The sequence below is a fragment of the Caloenas nicobarica genome, chromosome 2 (assembly GCF_036013445.1).
Source record: "Caloenas nicobarica isolate bCalNic1 chromosome 2, bCalNic1.hap1, whole genome shotgun sequence".
Classification (NCBI taxonomy): Eukaryota; Metazoa; Chordata; class Aves; order Columbiformes; family Columbidae; genus Caloenas; species Caloenas nicobarica.
In genome coordinates this window covers 26,926,336-26,946,217 of record NC_088246.1, presented here as the reverse complement: position 1 = coordinate 26,946,217, position 19,882 = coordinate 26,926,336, and the positions used below count along the sequence as shown (strand labels likewise).

At 46.3% G+C, this 19,882-nt stretch overlaps 1 protein-coding gene across 1 annotated transcript; it reads left to right on the top strand.

The window, feature by feature from the left end:
* Positions 1 to 2,274: 2,274 nt before the first annotated feature.
* Positions 2,275 to 18,277, top strand: LOC135985701 (serum paraoxonase/arylesterase 2). Its single transcript, XM_065629259.1, has 9 exons — positions 2,275 to 2,389; positions 6,507 to 6,577; positions 11,314 to 11,369; positions 12,872 to 13,037; positions 14,121 to 14,247; positions 15,039 to 15,239; positions 15,899 to 15,980; positions 16,499 to 16,627; positions 17,569 to 18,277. The coding sequence occupies exons 1-9, from the start codon at positions 2,316 to 2,318 to the stop codon at positions 17,725 to 17,727; spliced, it is 1,065 nt and encodes a 354-aa protein (XP_065485331.1). The 5' UTR covers positions 2,275 to 2,315; the 3' UTR covers positions 17,728 to 18,277.
* Positions 18,278 to 19,882: the final 1,605 nt, after the last annotated feature.

Sequence of the window (19,882 nt, the reverse complement as noted above, 5' to 3'; positions counted from 1 at the left end):
ATTATTCCCTATATTTAGCCATGTAAATGCTACCTTTTGTTTTCTTAGCAAGTTGTCTAACTTCTCTCTATTATGAGTGGAGAGAGAGACCAAGAGGCTAGGCATCTACAGAGTGCTACTTGTCCTACTTCGCCACACTTGGATGAGTTTACGGAGGGCTGCTTTTCTTTGTCTATAGAGGAGTTCAAATGACTAAATTAGAATAAGATTTACCCTGCCCTCCCTACTCTGCCCACTTCCTCCACTCCCAGGCTTGGTACATATCCCTCTACAGCTGATTACATGCACACAGCTCATTCCTGTTTTGAGTCATTATACTACATGGCAGGAGGTTACTCCCAGGTCCCTCCTGAGTGCCCCAAAGGCAAAAAGCTCAGGGGAATTTGTGACAGCCTGAATTCCTGCAGATTCCTGCACTTGAATTAGTCACCGTAGTCGCCTTTTCCAATCAATGCAGAGAAATGGCCACTTCTTCAGGAAGATTTCTTGATCTATTTTAGACACCTTTCATATTAATTGCTACCTCAAAGTAACTGTTTTCTTGCCCTGACTATACAGGGTGCCTAGGTCGCTCTACATCAGTGAAAAGTATGGAGAAAGCACAACTCACTTCAAGGGAAGACAGCAAAGTACTTGAAAGACAGGTCTCTTAGGAGTTACTAAACAGTTAAAACTCATCATACTGAGCTGAAAATAGTTGGGAGCTGGGAAGAAAAGCTGGGGGATTTATCCAGCTTTCCCCCATTTCCTTGCTCTTCCCTAAGCCCCTGCCTCTGTTGGCTTTTGAGCCAGATGAGCCCTAGCTCTGATGCAGTATGGCCACTGTTTGGATCTTATGGCCAATTCTGATGGCTGCATCTCCCCTGTAGACATTCTATCAGATGAATTGCACCCACCTTGTGCCAAAACAGAGGCCCAGGCAGTAAGCAGTATGTGCTCTTGCAATTAAACTGTGGTGTAAATAAGTAGATGAAACAAATGCCAACTAAGTATGCTGTAGCAAGCTGAGATAAAAAATCATGCTTGTCTAAGCCTTTTCACACTATTGAATGATACATTTCAAAATAAGGCACAATGCTTCATGATCTCATCTATGCCATGGAATATATTTTCTAAAGGTACGTGTATTCCCAGGGAAGGCAAAGTCCATGGCTATAGTGGGATTGGCAGCTTTAATAAATGCTAGCTCTTAACAGTAGCTGCTGAACTTTATTTTGTCATCCCAATATCCCAAAACTTTAAACAGTGCTTGCCACCCATCCCACCACATATTTGGATTCAAGTAGACTTCATTAGAGTGAGATTTGTATGGACAGGCAAAAAAACAGCCCATCTCCCTGCCCCCCAAAAAGTCAGTCCCGCCTACCTGTAATTCCTAATTAATCGAGGATGAGAAAGAGGAAAATCAATATTCCAAAACTGAGGGGGAGGAATATTTTAGTACCGTTGCCATAAATGGTTAACAGTGACCTGTATTTCCTTCTCTTCCCTGCCATGCTTTGCTTGAAGTGTTACTAAGGGTAGAGCATCTGCTTGGCCTTGGGGACAAGGGCAAGAAGAGCAGAGACGTGCTTTTTAGTGATTTCTCAGACATTCAGAGAAGTGCAAAGGCACGTGAGCCTTGCAGGTGAGGGCATTCACTATGCAGAGAAGGGAAAGATAGTTGCCGAGTTGCATTGACCCAGGAAGGTGTGTTCTTCACAAAAGCAGAAAGCACAGGGAGGCCAATGCTGCAGGTGATGCAAAAGGAGACTGCTTCATGGGGGACCCCGAAGGCAACCATGGTGGCTCCTGTAGCCCTTCTCCTGCATGGAGAAGAAAGCTGCCGGAGGGAGCGTGGCAGTGAGAGCAAGCATCATTTTGGGGGGAAACTTGTATATCTCTGTAGAGAGGTGTACATGGAGCACTTGTGCATTCTACACCCTGCAGTCTTTGCCTAACACGTATACTTTGATACAACACTTTTTTTTTTTTTTTTTTAAATAACAGAATCTGAAACTTGGTCCACTTGCCTTTCACATGAGGGCAGTAACACGGAGCCCACAGAGCAGCTCTGGCTCCTCCTTCTGCCATTCTCCGCTACCCCCGCACCTGCAACTTGTTGGCCGGGCCAGCGGGCTGACACAGCCGTGTCCGCGGGGAGAGTTACGCCTTTTCCCCCCTCGGTTCGGCCGGGCCGGGGAGGGGGAACAGAGGGGGCTGCCGCGCTGCGTTCAGCGCCCTGCGCCGGGGGCGGCCCGGGGCGGCGCGGAGGGGCGGGACGGGACGGGACGGGACGCGGCGGAGCCGGGAGCGGGGAGCAGCGGCGAGCGGCCATGGGGAAGCTGCTGGCGGTGGCTCTCGTCGGGATCGCGGCAGCCTTGGTGGCCGAGCGGCTGCTGGCCCTTCGGTGAGCCGCCCTGCCGCCGCGGGCCGTGCGGGGTCGCCGCGGGGCGCGCAGCGGGAGCGGGGAATGGGGGCGGCTCCTGGGCGCACGGGGCGCGGCGCCGCTGTCCCGGGGGATAACGGGGGTGCGGGCAGCCGGGGGTACCGGGGACCCCGGGCGGGATGGGCTGCGGGGTGTCGGAGCTGCGGGTCCCGTTGCCGGCGGTGCGGGATGGGGCTGAGCCGAGCCCGCAGCGGAGGGTGGCAGCCGGTGCCCGCCACGGGACCGAGACGGGCAGGGCTGGCGGGTGCACCCCTCCGAGCGTGGGGGCACTTCGGCTCCTTATCGGGGGCGTAACTTTAGCGAATAGCTGCCCTTGCACAAGCACGGTTGGGGTCAGCGGGTAAGAGTTCATCATCACTACCATCGCTATCATCATCAAGGGAACTGGTTTTCCCCAGTGAAAGCCTGTGCCCCTCGCATCTTCTGTCAGGCATAAACTAACTTCAGAAGCATTTATGCAACGGAAATGCCCTTTCAGTAAGGGGATGTGAAATCCTGCCTGGCAAGAAGCTGGGGTCAAGGGGGCCACACAGAGAGGGTGCCCTGTGTCTGAGGGGCTGGTACCTCTGTTTTTGCAGAGGATGCAGCTCACAGGGGTATGCCAAAACCACTGTCTTCAGATTTACTTCATTTTCTGTCAATTGGCAAAACAGTAAGTGGAAATTGGGTTGCCAGAAACTTGCATTATTTTCTACCAAAGCTGACCTCTGGATAACAATAGCCCCTGTGTACATGAGGTTTCCTCTGAATGAGCACAGGCTTCTGTGACTGTAAGTTGTGACCTCTCTGTCTGGGAGCTAAAATACGCAGCCAAATCATGCTGATGGGCAGTGAGGTGTGAATGTGAACACTAGTGTTGCAGCAGCTTCTGACCTGAAAGCTAGTAAACACAAACTGGTTGTTTCAGGCCACAAAAGTGATGGTGAATTACTGTGTTGCAGGGCAGCTACGTCATTATAATTTTGCTCATGTCCACAAGGACTCTGAATGCCTGACTTTAAAGCAACAACATCCATCTAACTGATCTTTGGGTAGAAAGTAATTGCAGCTAATTACAGAAAGAGAGTTATACTCCCTGGACCCAGGTACCTCACATAGATATGTTTGCATCTTGAATTAAATCCACCACAAGTGTTGGTGATAACCAGGGTGGTTATATGACCCTCCTGCCCTGGAGTTGCACAAACAGGGGTGGCAGTGCCAGAAAACACTCCCAGGCTTTAGTGGGATGAGCCATTTCAAAGCAGCGTGAAGAGCAGGGGACCCTATGTCCCCTCCAAATCAAATGAACAAATGAAATATTGGGAATCTGGTAAAGCAGAATCTCCTGACAGAAAGAGGATCCCCCTGTCTCTATAACTCCCTCTGGGTTTTTCCTGTGTGTTGTGTGTTCAGCAAACTGCAGCGTAGTAGCGGTCTTAAGATGGTTGCAGAGTTTGGAAACACAACTTTAGATAACAAAGTACTCTGAAATCGTTTAATGCAGCCTTGAGAGGAGAAACTGTGGATAGTGTTAACTCTTGCCAGGCCTCTCTGTTATCCATCTCCCCTGCCCAGAAGGCAGGAATCCAGCAAAGACTTTTTGCTTTTCCTTCTAAGTTTGGTATATTGTGTCTAGATAGTATGACACAAGAATCCATGAAATGCTTAAAAGATAAGGCTTGAAGAATTATTACAAATCTCGTACAAACTTAATTATTCTTAAATGAGGTTTGTTTATGCATCTATCATGCTGCTGATAGCTACCAAATGGACTTGAGTAGTGCTTGTGCAGCAGCAAACAGGTGAAGTTCTTACTAAATGAAATTACACTGATTCCCCTACTGACAATTTAATTTGCTAATTCTTCTCTGAAGAAAGATCTGAGCTAATTTGTAAAACCTGAATGTGAATTATACTATGCTATGATATTATTGTTCATATATATATATTTATATATACACAATGTTGTCATTTTGTAACACTCTGTATTAATATGGCGCTCAGCTTGCATAATATGTTCAAAACAGCAGCGTGCTTCCAGAAGGATGCTGACAGTTTGAAAAGAGTTGGGAGGGAATACAAAAATAAGAGGTGATTTTCAGTCCTGTCAGGACAAAAAAAAATCCAACTAACCAACCAACCAACCAAAAAACCAAAACCCACCAAACAAACAAAAAACCCCCACAAACAAGCAAAAACCCCAACAAACCCATGATTTGGGACTGGCTAGTGTAGAGAAGAGAAAAACCAAAAGACAGAAATCTTTGAGTGTGCAACAAGTTGCTGCTGAGGGAAAGGGAATGTCTGTGGTGTGTGTGCCACGAAGTGGGACAGCAGGTGGAGGACCGAAACTGGAAAGAGGAACTGGATGGGAAGCGGTGCCGCCCACTGGGCTTGCACCAAGTGGCAAAATTCCTGCTCTTTTTGAAGTTGCATTCCCCACGGTTTGCAGGTCTGCTGTGTTTTCAGTACGGCCAGTTAGCTATCTAGGCCATCTGGCTTAGCAGCTAAGGCTGGCTGAGCTAGATAAACTGACACATTTTGGAAAAGCCTCTGTATACACTGCAGGCTTGTGACCGGTGTTCTTTTGAATTACTCTCATTCCAGCCCATGAAGTGTTTCCCTGGGAATGCTGTCGGGATATCATCAGCCCTTGCTGGCTGCTGGCTGAGTTCCTGCTGCGCTTGGGGTACCGGGATGCTCGAGCTCTGCCCAGGGAAAGCCGATGCAAATAGGAAAGGGAAAAGCCCTGAGCAGGCAGCAGAGCGAACTTTGGGCATGATCAGCCCCATCCACCCTTGGGGACCTGGTGGGTTCGGCCGTGCAGGGATGGCGAGAGGGGAGCTGATATCCCTCCTGTGCTGCTTGAGGGCAGGGAGCCGCTGCAGTTTGCTGTCAGGACCCCTGAGATGGGGAAGAGGGCTTGGGAGAGTGTAACTTGGCTCCTTTCACTTGTCTCATGTTAACAACTTGTGTCAGTGATACAGCATTGAATAAATTTAGAATTCAGAATTAAGTGATTAAAAAAACGCAGGACTGACATACCATACAGTGCTCAGCTGTATTGCATATTTATATATAAACTGCTGTTTAGTTTATGCCTGAAACTACAACATAAACATAGCTAGGTTTTGCTGTGGGATCTTTGCATTCAGAATTTCCTGTGGTTTGAGCCGGTACAGCCTCAACACTGATAGGCATGCAGAGGAGTAACTACATTAGTTTAAAAGCTTTCTTTTGGGGAAAAAAAAAAAAAAAGAGGAAAATAAAAATTAAAAAGAAAAAGAAATATTCTAGTACACTAGCTTGACATTTTTACATAGAAACACAACATATCCGCGTATGGCACTGCGGACCACCGTGGTCAAACACAGCAGTCCTGGTAGTGAGGTGCCTTTCATATAGACTTGCAGACAGCTTGGAATGGAGGAGATGGAGAAATAGGAACTAATGTATAGGTAGCCGTCTGTATCTGCTTGTCCAGTAAAGTGTGAGCCAGAGATTGAGTTTTGTGGGTATCCAGGAGAGAAGAGGAAGGGACAGGGTAATTGCTGAAAATTTTGCTACCAAGTCCTGCCTGTTGTTAGGAAATGGTAGTCCTGTCTTGCAATAATGCGATCGCTACTTTCGGATGTGGACTAAGAAACGAAGGAAGTGCAGCCGCTGGTGGCCTGGTCACCAAAAATAGCCAGTGGGTTGGGGTAGAAGGTCTCTCTTTCCTCATCTGAAATGCTGGTCCTAACTGCAGGGTTGCTACTATATTTAGGTGGCTGAAACCTGAAGGAAGTGTGGCTGTGTTATTCTATTGTTTGAGCTGTGGTGGGTCATGAAAGCTTGTTTCTGAAGCTCATGAACCAAGTCAGGTTCCTGAAGATATTCAGTGTAGGAGAACCACTTAATTCCTGGACCGTGTGTAAGCATCGCAGTGATTTGGAGCAATTGATGTTGTCACTTCTGGGTTTTGCTTATTCAGTATTTTACAGCTGATTCGTTGCTTCTTTATGGCAGACAATAAAACTAAGATAAAGCTATTCTAGGAATGTTACCTGCTTTAAAACTGGCTGTGTGCTGTTAACCCTGCTCTTTCCTCTTGCAGGAACAGACTCAATGCTTCACGGGAAATAGCCCCAGTAACCCTCCCGAACTGCCGGCTCATTAAAGGGATCGGTACGTGCTCAAAATAACTGAGTGCATTGCTTTTGTCCAGCCTTATTTTGCAACTGCTTCTTAAAGCCAGCTTCCAAGCCTGATCCTGAAAGCGAAATGCTAATTTGAATTTCATTTGTTGGACTTTGAGGTAGGGAGAAACTGCAGAAAGAAAATGGTACTGAAAAGCTAGCCAGATTGGTATAATATTTTTGCCTGTGGTATTTAATGTTTCCATTCCTTTTCGTGGAAATGAGTACCTTGCAAACACTCCTCCTTTGCTCAGCCACTTAGGAAATCATTTGGCTTTTAGATGAGGGTGTGCTGGTTCTTCAGGCAGGTGCCCACAGGTGGCTGTGAGCTGGTGACCTCTTGAAGACAGAATGTGCTGCAAGGGTGGCAGCTCTGGGAGAAGGCCACCGGCATGGGGCGAAGAGGCGGCTGCTAAACGCCAGCCGGGCTGGCCTGCCTTAGCACCTCATCGAAATGAGGAGATTTCAGAGATGGCTGGTCCCGCACCGTGCGAACAGCAGGCAGGAGCTCGGTGTGGTTGCACAATTCAGCTGTGTGGTTTCAAAGAGCAAGGGGTCATATTTGTCATCTTAGTCTGGTTTGCAAGAGGTTTAACAGGGCGGCTGATAATGTTGACTTTGTACTTTGGGTCATGTGTTTAACACATAGCAACGTTTCTCTCTCTTTTTTTTTTTTTCCTCCCTTTAGCTTTAAAATTGATCACTTTTTTGTGTCTTTCCCCCAAATTAGGATTTTTAAATTTAATACAGGCTTAGTGGCTGGGGTTTTTCTCCTCCTTAGTATTTTTGGCTATGTCTTCAATTCTGTTGAAATTTGCCTGGATGTTGCATGTGCGAAAAGTCATTGAACGAGCTTTAAGAGCCTTGCCTTTGAGCTTGCTGAGTCACTGTGTTGATTTCATAAATTTTGCTTTTTCCTTGTGTCAGGAATCAAACATCTTTGTAAAGTCAAATTACTGCCGTGAATGAGCATGTGCAGAGTTCCTTTGCCTAAGGTTATGTGCAGAAGAAATTGCATTTGAAAAAATGTTCCAGGTCTTTTAGATTGAGCTGTAATTTACTCATACAAGACTCTGAATAATGCTTGTTTGACGGTGATTAATATAAAAGTAATTTCTGAGTAATTATTTTAAGCATATCACTATTGCAATCTTTACAAAGACATTTTGCAACGTGATTGCTCAGTTGAGGAAAGAAGGAAAGCTGGAAATTGCAAATACAATTGTGTTTTAATTTCCAAACAATAACTCAGTTTCGGTGCCTGACATTTGCATGGAGATTAGGTGAGTTCTGAGAACCTGGCTCTGCTCAGAGGTGGCAGTGGATCAATTTACAGAGCTTCATTTCTGCTTCTTGCTGTGCTCCTGAAACCCAGTCCCATCACATGGACCCCTGCACCTTGCCTTGCCTCCACTCCGTCATTTGCTGCTCTTTGGAAAAATTAAAATGCCAAAAGTTAATTCAGCAGGTCCAATGTGGCAGAAAGAGAAATAAAAAAGGATTTGTGCAAACTTAAAAGTTTGCATGTTCATGCAAATGTCTTCCAAAATTCATTTACTATGACTGGGGGGGTTATATTACTCAGAGAGATCAAGGAGCCCAAATATCTAGATGCTGCCCAGGTAGCACTGTTCAGACCAGGGGTTTGCTGTACTCAGATCTGTGAGGTTGCTCTTGTGGGTGACTTTATGTAAGGATATCTTTCTACATGGACCTCTGGGCCCTCTGAGCCTTTTTCCTTTAAAATGCCATTATAAAGCTGAATAAATAATTTGTCTTTATTTCAGTGTTTAAAGCAGTTCTTCTGAACTCTTAAGTAAGTGGGACATAGGTAATGAGCTGGATCAACTGTAAACAAAATAAACTATCCATTCTGTACATAGAAGAACAGGCATCTGGTACAGTCTGTTGTAATCATGTTAAAAGTACTGCATCCATAGTAAAGGAAGCAAACCCTGAGTAAGTCGAAAAATTCTCTAGTGGAGCCTTTTCTTTCTGCACAATTTCATCCTTTCTGTGTCTCTCTCTTTTTTTTTTTTAAGACTTTGATCTGTTCTGCCTTGGGACTATTGTGCAATGTAAACACAGATGCAAACATTGAACAAATCAATAAAAAATCGCAGCTTGTCCTAAACCTCATTGACAAATATGTAGGCAAGGCTGTATTTGTAGAATAAAGAGTATCTTCAAAATTTATTAGTGTCTAATCATGTTACTGGTTTATAATAAACTGATCATATGTCCTGTACTAGTTCCTAAAGTTCAAGAAGCTACTGTAGAAATTACTAGAAATACTTGCATCTGGGAACAATTAATGGGGTATAGGTGAAATAGTCACTTGCTTTTGGACATGAAATCCAGGTGGTTTTCTGTTAGATGCACCTGTGGAATACATCATACTAACATAAAATAAATAACAAAACCCCTCACATTTCTAGGGTAAGCAGTAATTTTTCTTGGTGTTTTTATATTTTTTTTTAATGCCACCTCTTCAGTTAATGCCATGGACAAGATGGGCTTGGTGATACAATTAACCAATATTATAGTGCAGGTAGCTGGTACCTAATAAATCAGTTCCTAACCCCTGAGCAACCTGTTCTGGTTGAAGATATCCCTGCTCATTGCAGGGGAGTTGGACTAGATGACCTTTAAAGGTCCCTTCCAACCCAAACTATTCTATGAGTCTATATAGCGCCTGTGACAGCAGCCCAGAGCCTTCCCAAAATGGGGCCTGCAGGAGAGCCCACGAGCTTGCCCATGGCTGTGTGTCTGTCCCTTCTTTGCTGCCTCCGCTGTGCCAGCTCAGCAGGAGTGTGCTGAATCAGCATTTTGCTGCTCTTCTGACAACACTCGCTCTCTTCCATACAAACCAGGACCTGACTGAGAAGTAGCCAAAATGTGCTTTTCTGGGCAGTTTCTTCTGAAGTAGTGGGGTGCAAAGCTCTCATTACTCGCCTTCCACCAGAAACTTGTACTTTTTAATTATCTGCTCCCAATTAGCCTGCTCATCTTTTTGCTTGGTAGCCTCACTAATTCAGTAGCAATAAATTATTATATGTCTGTTTATTCACCCACCAGCATAGTCTGCCAGTAAAAGCTGTCTGTCCAGCTCAGGTCACCATGGTAGGTTGAGCCTCTCAGCATTTATTTATGTTGTTATTTTTGCAGCAATCCCGGGAAGCGGGGAATCACTGCTAACCCCATCTTATAAGTGAACCGAGACTTGGAGAGACCAAGAGCTGGGGCAAGGAAAAGGAGCTTGTTGCTTAAACCAAGGTGTGAGCCAAGCTGAAAAAAAACCCCAACAACCCAAATTCAGAATTTTAGTTGGAAAATGCAGGCTTGGGGTGGAGCAGGGTCTGGCTGAGGCTGAGGAGGAGCTGTCCCTGTCCCTCTGGGAGAAGTTGTACCACCGCATCTCCCCAGGGCTGAGCTGTAGAGGAACTTGCCTGGACGGGTGAATTTGGGGATCTGGTTCCTCCCCACAAGCGCTGTTCAGCGGCCCCAAGATGAATTACAGCCTGGCTGAACCAGTGCCAGGATAAATAGGAGTTACATAAAAGCAAACAACTCAACTCACATTTGCAGGCACTGCCTCAGGAGGAGGTGCTGAGGTGCTGGGGATGGTGTGAACCATGTTAAGGTCACACACGTGGTCTGTGGCCAAGCAGGAGGGGGTGTGGAGAAATGGGACAAGCTGGGTGGAAAACCTTTGTGTTGGTGGCTCTGTTAAAGAAAACCTGCAGAACAACTTCCTTCTTTAAGCAAATGCTCCCAAGTGGGTGTACTCCATCGTCTGGAAAGTGGCTTGCAGGGAATGCTGGCTGTGCTGGCGATTGGGAGAGGGAAGGCTTCTTAGGGGAGCGGTGAAAACGTGGGACGGCAAACATGCTTCAGCATCAGTCTAAAAGCTCTATGGAGCTCTTGATCAAAGCCTAAAATTACTGCAATGTTCTTAATAAAGGGCTTTAAAAAAAAATCCTTTCCCTTTCCCTTTCCCGTTTCACTTTCCCTTCCCCTTTCCTCTTTCCCCTTTTTTCCTTTCTTCCTCTTTCTTCTTCTTTCTTCCTCTTTCTTTCTTCCTCTTTCTTCCTCTTTCTTCCTTTTTCCTTTTCTTTCCTGGCAAGGAAAAATAATACGGGAACCGTCAATATTGGTAATGATTACCCCAGTTAAAGTGTGGTCTAACTATTAAAGCCCCTAGCTGTTAAAGATATAGTAGGTTCTCTGTCACTTGAGAGCTTTAATTAAATATTTGGCAATCCATCTTAGCGAAGCGTCGCAGCCGAACCAGGAGAATTAGTGTGCGCAATTCCCAGAGCTGCCTTATGCAAGCGTGCAGGCTGAGCGATGGTGTGGGCCTGACCTGAAAAATCTCATCATCTGCGGTAACTGCTGGTTGCAGAACACCGTTGTCAGAAGCAGGAGATTCATCCCGTGTTGCCCTGGGGCACACGGAGCTGGGCAGGAGACTGCCCGGCCACTGCGGGGCACCCCTGAGCCCCCAGAAAGAGGTGAACCCCAGTAGTGTTTGCTAACCCGGCGTGCTGCTGCCTTCTGCTGTCACTTCTAATGCGAGGCGAACTCTTCTGCTGAACTTCATCGCTTGTGCAGTCATAGCAGAAAGAGGCATTCATGAGAGCTGGAATTGTACTAAAAAGGAGATTTATTCAATGGGAAATATTTAATGTCATCTGAAGAGGCCTGTTTATGTCTGTCTTGCAGAAGTTGGCTCAGAAGACATCGACATACTTCCCAATGGACTGGCTTTCATCAGCTCCGTAAGTGCCGTACTCCTCCCCATGCAGGCCTTGCTGCTTCCTTATCTACAGAAACCGTAGGTAAAAATTGCGGGATGGGCTCTTTTTTCTACAAGACTGGCTGACTCCGCAGGAATGGCCCAGACTTCTGTCAGCTTAGCCAGAGTTTCCTTCTGCTTGAGCAAGTGCAGTTCTCGACACTGAAGTGGTGGTGGTGGCTCTGACACTGTATCTTATTGCACTGGGTTATCTTCCCGTGTAACTTTGAATTTCATTCATCCTGCTTCCTTGAAATGCTGAAATTTCAAACCTCTCCCTTGTTAAGAAGGTGTGTTAATTCCCTACCTTAAAAAATAAAAAATCAGATGTTGTGTGTTGATTTTGCTGTTCCTGATTTTTTTTTTTTTTTAGCCTTTTCAAGCTTTTCTTTACAATCAGGATGACTAGTGATTATTTTCTAAAAACAAAAGCTGACGTTTTCATCTGTGCGCTCCAGGGACACCCAGGGAATGAATAACAGTGCAAAATTCAGGCCAGAAATTGCGAGCTGTCACACTGCTGCCGCTCCCCGTGCCTTGACCCCGTTGGATGCATTCGGTGGTGCCGTGCTCCCGGTTTGTCCCCCCAGCCTGTCTGTTCGCAGGGTGGTTTGACATACGGGGAGCAGCCACCCGGAGGGTGGCCGCAGTGGGTGGCAGGCGGTGCCTTGGGCACGGCTGCTTGTGCTCCCCGCAGCTGGGTCCCTCTGTGCTGGGATTCGGGGCAGAGCCGCTCCCTCTGCTGCTGTTGTGGCACAGGGGGCTGAAACAGATGGCTTGTGTCAGAAATAGTGTGGCCAGCAGGACCGGGGAATGATTGTCCCACCGTACTTGGCACTGGTGAGGTCCCACCTCCAATCCTGCGTTGAGTTTTGGGCTCTTCACTACAGGAAGGACGTTGAGGTGCTGGAAAGAGTTCAGAGAAGGGCAACGAAGCTGGTGAGGGGTCTGGAGCACAAGTGTGATGAGGAGCAGCTGAGGGAGCTGGGGCTGTTCAGCCTGGAGAAAATGAGGCTGAGGGGAGACCTTATTGCTCTCTGCAACTACCCGAAAGGAGGTTGTAGCATGGAGGGGGTTGGTCTCTTCTCCCAAGTAGCAAGTGATAGGACAAGAGGAAATGGCCTCAAGTTGCACCAGGGGAGGTTTAGATTGGATATTAAGAAAACTTTTTTTTCCTGGAAAGGGTTGTCAGGCATTGGAACAGGCTGCCCAGGGAGGTGGTTGAGTGACCATCCTTGGAGGTGTTTAAAAGATGTGTAGATGAGGTTTTAGGGACATGGTTTAGAGGTGGACTTGACAGTGTTAGGTTAACATTTGGACTCGATGATCTTAAAGGTCTTTTCAAAAGAAAATGATTCTGTGATTCTATTCTATGACATCCTGATGTGTGCTTGCAAGCCCAAACAAGGCTCCGTGTTTTCAGTCCTGTGATGCTTCCCTTTACCTTTTATTCAGGAATGATTTTCCTATGTTTTGATTTTACAGGGCTTGAAATATCAAGGATTAAAGAGCCCTGAACCAGACAAGCCAGGTGAAATATTTTTGATGGATTTGAACGAAGACAATCCCAGAGCAGTGGAACTGAGAATCAGCCGAGGGTTCGATCTGGCATCATTTACCCCTCATGGAATCAGTACCTTCATAGACAGAGGTAAAGAGGTGGTAGCGAATCTCAGCCTAAAGAGCAGAAATAGAAATCCCTTTGTGGCCTTGCATTCCTCTCCCAATAGCTTGCACTTGCTGGGACAGAAAAAGATTTCTGGGCTTTTTGTCTTTGTTGGGCTCTTTTCTAAAAGGCACCTGCTAAAGCAAACACCTTTGTACATACAGACTGAGACAGCAGGGTGTCCTATGTATTGAAAAGAAAGAAAACATGGGAAGAGTGTGAGGAGTTGGAAACCACACGAAGTTTATTTTGCCAGGTTACGTCTGTCTCACCCTGAGGTCAAGGGTTTTACAGGAGATGTGTGCTCCACCAACTAGTAGTGACCAGACAGAGACTTTTGTGGCTAAATTATAAATTATCTAATCTTTGCAAATTACCAAAATCTCTGGTACTCTGTGGCCAAGACATGAGACCATGTTCTCATCTCCAAGACCAACAAAATACTCTTCATGCTCTCCTTCCTCTCTTTTTCCCTGTCCTTTCACTGGGAGTTTTAGCGGGGTAATTGGAAGTCTGCAAATACTAAGAGAAAGAGAACTGTTGGTGCAGCTTGATCTGTGTCCCCATACAGTCACCTTTTCAGGGAAGCTGTTTGAGACATTGGTGGTGGCTAATTCAGGGTCTTACCAGAAGGGCTGGGCAGAGGCACTGCAGCCTTATACAGAGTACAGGAGAGGGATACTCCTCCAGCCTCAGGAGATGCAGTAAATATACCAGAGTCCAAACTAGTCACTACAATGCATCAGACTGCAAAATCCAGTGGCTTGGGCACAAGGATGGAGCCATAATTTCTTTCTTCCTTGGTAGAAATAGCAAACACATAGTTTATACAGCAGTTCCCTGTAGAGTGAGCCCAGGAGAAGAGTAGCTGAAGGTCTAGACCCAGCTGCAGTAGCATCTTGCATTACTTTGGTAGTTGTCCTTCGGCCTCTGAAGAGCTGTGAGGGAAAGGCACCAAACCCAACACATGCTCTGTGCTGGAGGCTGCTCAGAGCTGAGGGTGCTCAGCAAACTGTTGCAGAGAACTGGTGAAATTCAGCTGTTTCTATTTCTTTTTTTTTTTTTAAGATGACACCGTGTACCTCTTTGTCGTGAATCATCCCCATCAGAAGAGTACAGTAGAATTGTTCAAATTTGTAGAAGATGACAATGCTCTAGTACATGTGAAAACCATTCGACATGACCTCCTGACAAGGTATTGGAGCCACATACCACCTTTCCCCAGAACAACAAGCTGCTTTGGTAAAATCCAAAGTAGGATGCTTTTGAGTTTAGAGTATTATTAATATATTCTCTTTAACCAGCTTTCCTGTTTCTGTTATTGATTACTTCTTATCTGTGTAATCAAAACCTGTATGACTACAATCTCTTCTGTAAATGTTATTTTTAATAGTTGTATCACTAAATCCATCTTAAGTGCTGCTGTGGTTGATGCCAGTGAATTAGCTTGGCATCCATTTCTCCTTCTCTCATGTAGCCTGCTCTCAGGTCATTGCAGATATGAATCTTCAGATATTCTATTATTCTGAATTTGCTACACTCTAAACATACTTTTAGCTTTTTTTTCCCCTTTTTTTTGCATACAAATTTTTCTTGGTCTGTCCTACTGCAAAATGATTATAAGAGAAACAGAATGTGATAGATACAATTGTCACAACTCCTACCTATTCTCTGGTGTCCAGTTGAATGTAATCAAAAGAGAGAAAAATTCATGGGCTTATGGACAGATAGCTGGATCTGGAGCTGATGCCTTACAGTCCTGTTGAGGTCTCAGCACTGCACAGTCCTGGCCTATGTAAAAGAAAATAGAAGTAAAAAGGATCTAAATAGGTTGGTGTCTATCTGAAGTAACATCTGTAGTTGCAGCCCCTTAATATCTGTGGGATGCCCATGTCCTGACTGGATTCTGGGCAGTCCTACAATGCTCCTTTGTACCTCTCATTTCATTATTTACCTTTTTTTCTTCCTCTCTTTTTATTTTTTTAGTGTGAATGATATAGTAGCTGTAGGACCAGACAGCTTCTATGCTACCAATGACCACTACTTCTCTGACTTAATCTTGACGTTTCTGGAGATGCTCTTAGGTTTAACCTGGTCAAATGTTGTTTACTACAGTCCAAAAGAAGTTAAAGAAGTAGCAGCTGGGTTTTATTCAGCCAATGGAATTAACATTTCACCCGACAGAAAGTAAGTTTCTCCTTGCCTTAGATTTTGTTCAATCACCCAAAAGAATCCTGAAATCCTAACTTGTACATGTGGTACCTCTGAGGTCAGGTGATTAAACCAGATCATGTAATGCAAGGTGCTACCTGTGCAATGTAAGCAATACGGAGGGTTTGTAGAACACAAGTTGCATGTCTTGGTCTTTAACTAGAGGCAATGTTTGCTGCTTTGCATGGTGGTTTATATACAATAAGATCAAAGGTTGTTGCATTTTAACTAGCTGATACAGAAGTTTGTGTGTTCTGGTTGCAAGGATACATGGGACAGAATTTCTGCAAGTGGGGAATGCTCTACAGTCCTCAAGTCTGTGTGACTGAATTAAGCAGTCCTGTGGTGTAGACAGGTCATCTTAAATTAAAAAAAAAAAAGCATATTTGTGGATCTCACAATCCGAGGCCCGCTTCAGTGTTGTAATGAAGAACTGGCAGAGTGTGAAGCCGCATTAGCATCTCAGCAGGTTGGCTTCACTCCAGTGCCCTGTGGCCTGCTTGCAATGCCTATCGCTATGTGAGAGCTGCGGGCTGGCATTCCTCACGGGAAGAGCTGGGCTTGCACGGGAGGAACTGACTGGTTTTGGTGTCTGCTTACTCATACACATTGCTAAGAGGCTCTTTCTTTTGAAGGTACATCTATGTTGCAGATGTATTTGATCATAATGTCCATGTTATGGAAAAACATGCTAACTGGAGTTTAACCCACGTAAAGGTAAGGTGCTGCTGTTTCATAAAAAAGAGGCATACATGAATTTTGGACAGATTAGTCCCCAGGAATACTTGGGATTTCAGCCTGATTGCATGTGAAGTTCTGTTCTGGATGGCTCCCGCTGTGGGTTTGCAGAGGTGCTGTGTGCCCCATTACAGAGCTCCGGGTCTTCCACCCTCACACCATTAACCAGTGCGGGGTGCTGGGCCGTGCTGTGGAGCCACAGTGGAGTCTGCCCAGTCAGTGGGGCTCAGACCACAAAGCACTGGAGTAACCAACACGAGGTTCGGTGGGACTGAGCCGATGGGGGAAGCTCAGCACAGCACCGAGGCTTCTCATGACATGGAGGAGGGGATGAAGCATACTGGGGGGAAAGAAAAACAGCACTGAGGGAGCAAATAATTTTTAAAAAATCAGTCTTAAGTTATGGACAAGTCTATTGATGATGTTACAGTTAGTGTCCAGGACTTCTGATTGCTTTAACTTCTCTTTTTTTCTTCTTTTTCCTCTGTGATGGATAGGTGCTGCAGCTGGACACTCTGGTTGACAACTTGTCTATTGACCCTCACACTGGAGACATCTGGATAGGATGTCATCCCAATGGGATGAAACTGTTCTACAACGATCCTGAAAATCCACCTGGCTCTGAGGTGCCTTTTGGGAGGTGTCATAGGTCTCTTGGCTATGTCTGTGCAAGAAAGTTGCTCTGTTCAAATTGCCCTGGTGTAACTTAACTCTGCATTACATAGAGGAGAGCCTGGCCAGCCTTTGTGAAAGCAAAGACCACGCTGTCTCCCAGCTTATAGCTTTTGCTCTCACATGGAAAGCTGAACAGCATTTCCTCACTAACACCTATTCAGATCCTTAGGAGACAACTGAATCATTTCCACCCAGTAGCTCAGACATTCTAGACTCCCCAGGCTGCTTTCTGTGCAGCTCCAGCTGCACAATCAGATTTTGATGAACTGTGTTAATTACCGAGCCAGCATCTCTGTGCCAAACAAAAAATACTTGAGTGCAAAGCATGACCAGAAATGTTCGCACTGCAATGATTCGTCTGTGCAAGTGTGGTTCATCAGTAGGTGACACTGTAATTCTTCTTTCCTCCTGAAATCAATGAGGCACTGACATCAGCACGCCAGCAGCTGCCAGTGCAGGTGACTGGTTGGTGTCCATTTGATTTCAGCCTTGTCTGCAACTTCCCGTAAGACAAAATTATCGTGTGCAGTAGCAGTAGGTTTGTGATACTGGGCAGGTGCTGAGTCTGTCTGGAAAAAAGCATGAAAATAGAAGATATTAAGTAACTTTTAGGCTGGAAAAAACTGTGCGTATGCCTGGTGCTGGGGATGACTGCCTTTTTGCTTACTGGGGTGGAGTCTCTGTTGTGCAACTACTTAAAAAAAAATAAACAGTCTTCATGGACCATGCTTCACTGAAGCAGAATTTGTGGTCCTGTCACACAAATCACTTGGTTGCAGTTACCAGCAGCTGATCAACCTAATTTGTTTAAATTAACATACTGATGTTCCCTCCACCATGGGGGATTTTCAGCCACGGCTGTTTCAGCAGACGTGTCCCCCTCCTCCGGCAGGTCCTGCGCATCCAGAACATCCTCTCGGAGGAGCCTGCGGTGACGCGCGTCTACGCCGACAGCGGCTCCGTGCTGCAGGGAACCTCGGTGGCATCTGTCTACGAGGGAAAGCTGCTCATCGGTACAGTCTTCCACAGAGCTCTCTACTGTGAGCTATAGCTCGTCTCGGGGGTAAGGTCTGCTGCAGCGGAAAGGATTTAATTCCTGGGGAACTCACCTAGTTTCTGCTAGATTTGCTAACAACAAGGCTGTTCCAGTAAAGGTTAACTAGAGCCATGGAAATGTATTTTAGCCTTCCTCACCAAATGAGAATTTTATGCAATAGTAAAGGAAATGGAATCGAAGGTGAGAAATCAGTTTCTTCGTGTAATGTGGAGGAGCCCATGTCAGTAACAAAGGGTAACCTTTAAGTTCAAATTCAGATTACAAATGACTGAACCATCACACATTGAACTATCTGTTGCGACTGGATTTCTGTGTGGTGTTTGGGGGTTTTTTTTGTGTGTTTTGTTTTGTTTTGTTTTTCCCCCTGAGAATACTGATTTTGTAAATGAGAATTGCTAACTACCTGTGTGGTGTGCTTTCTTGTCACCGACCTTTGGGCCTTCCTAGGGACTGTGCTAAGGGTCCTTCTTCCAAAATTTCCTGTTGGCTTTCCCTAGTGCTTCCAAAATAACTGGAAGCAGAATAAATTGATATTTCAGTCTCATTTCTTCCCTTTTCCCCCTTTAAGCCATTTCCTAACTTTTCTTCAGTTTCATAAATTTGTCTTAATCATACTAAGAAAAGGGAGAGGGGCTTCACTTTGAAGTGGTTTCTTAATGAGTCTTCAAAAGGGAGTTTAAAAAAGCCTTTTTTTTTTTTTTTTTTTGGTTAAAGAATGGGAAACAACTCCCAAGCACCTTTGGTGAGAAGTTCATTAGCAAGTACTGTTGTTTGTCACAGCAAAGGGAGCATTTCTGGGTGCTTTGCCGCAGTGACTACCTCCAAATGTGGGTCACGCGTGTTCTGTGTGTGACTTCCAGCCTGTGTTCCCGCTGTGTGTCCGTGCAGCCCGAACCCGTGTCCCTTCACGTTTATCCAGCAGTTACTGATCATGTTGTGCACTGTGAAAAGACCTGTCCAAGTTTCTGTTGATTTATATTTTTATAGTGGTGTTAGTAATGACTCGCTGAATGGAGAGTCCTTTGAAGCTGGGAATCAGCTTTGTGCTTTACAGCAAGACCTGAGTCTTGCAGAAGCCCCTGTTTGAGCCACCGCTTGGTTTCTTGCCCGTGGAGCGAGCTCTTCCTTCGTTAGCAAAGATGTCCTTGCTCACAGAGCAGCTCCTGCCTGGGGGCCACCATCCCCTCCGCATCCTCCAGCTGATGCGGTAGCGTTGCCTCGCTGCTGTTTTTCCCCCGCTGTGTGGAGAAGAAGGGCTGGCTGCTCGTGAAGTGTGAGCTCAGGAGGAGAAGGAGCCCGACCCTGGGCGCTAATTGCTGCTCCGGCGTCGCCGTTCCCCGCTGCAGTTTGTTTCACCGCTAGCCACGGCCTCCTCTAATCTGGTGAGTGTGTGGAAAATTCAGGACTTTGCGAACACAAGCCATGCTTCTGCCTACGACACAGAGCAAATAACCTGCTCTGAAGTGACCTGAGCGCTGAGACAGGAGTCAGAGTATGTGTGAACCTTCATCTGTGTTTGGGTTTTGGTGTTCCGGCTACAGGATGCATTACTGCAGCAGCAGTGGCCCTGAACAACAGATGCACGTGCTTACACCTCTCGGTTCCTGTGCCGTCCCTTTCTAACGCAAAGAAGCCTCATGGCTTTCATCCACTGATACAAAGGTGTTATTGCTGCTTCTGTGAGGGGAAAGAACAGCTCTAACTGGAGCAAGGAGCGGTGCCGGGGCCTGTGGCTGGGGCTGTATTGCTGTGTGGGAGGGACGGTGCCAGCGCTTCCTCTGCACAGCAGCAGTCGGCTGCGGGTCTTGCCACGTCTCCTCCAGCCCGAGCCCCCGCACTGCCGCTGGCTCGCTGGCAGGGACGCTGTGGTGTCAGGTACATCCCTGGGCGCAAGAAGTTGCGTGAGGTTTAAGAAATGAGCCGGCGGTGTGCTGGCTCAGTCGCTGTGCCTTTCCCGACACCGGCAGCGTCCCACTGCTGCCATGCCAGACGACTCTGTCATCGCCGCAGCAAGAGTGCTTGCTGGTGTTTGTGATGTTCTGTGTACAAATAGCACGTGCTGCAGGGGTCTGGCAATGGCTGGAGGGGGAGACTTTAGGGTTAACCAGGCAGCTGATTGACCTCATCTCTTGGGCACGGCCCTGCCTTA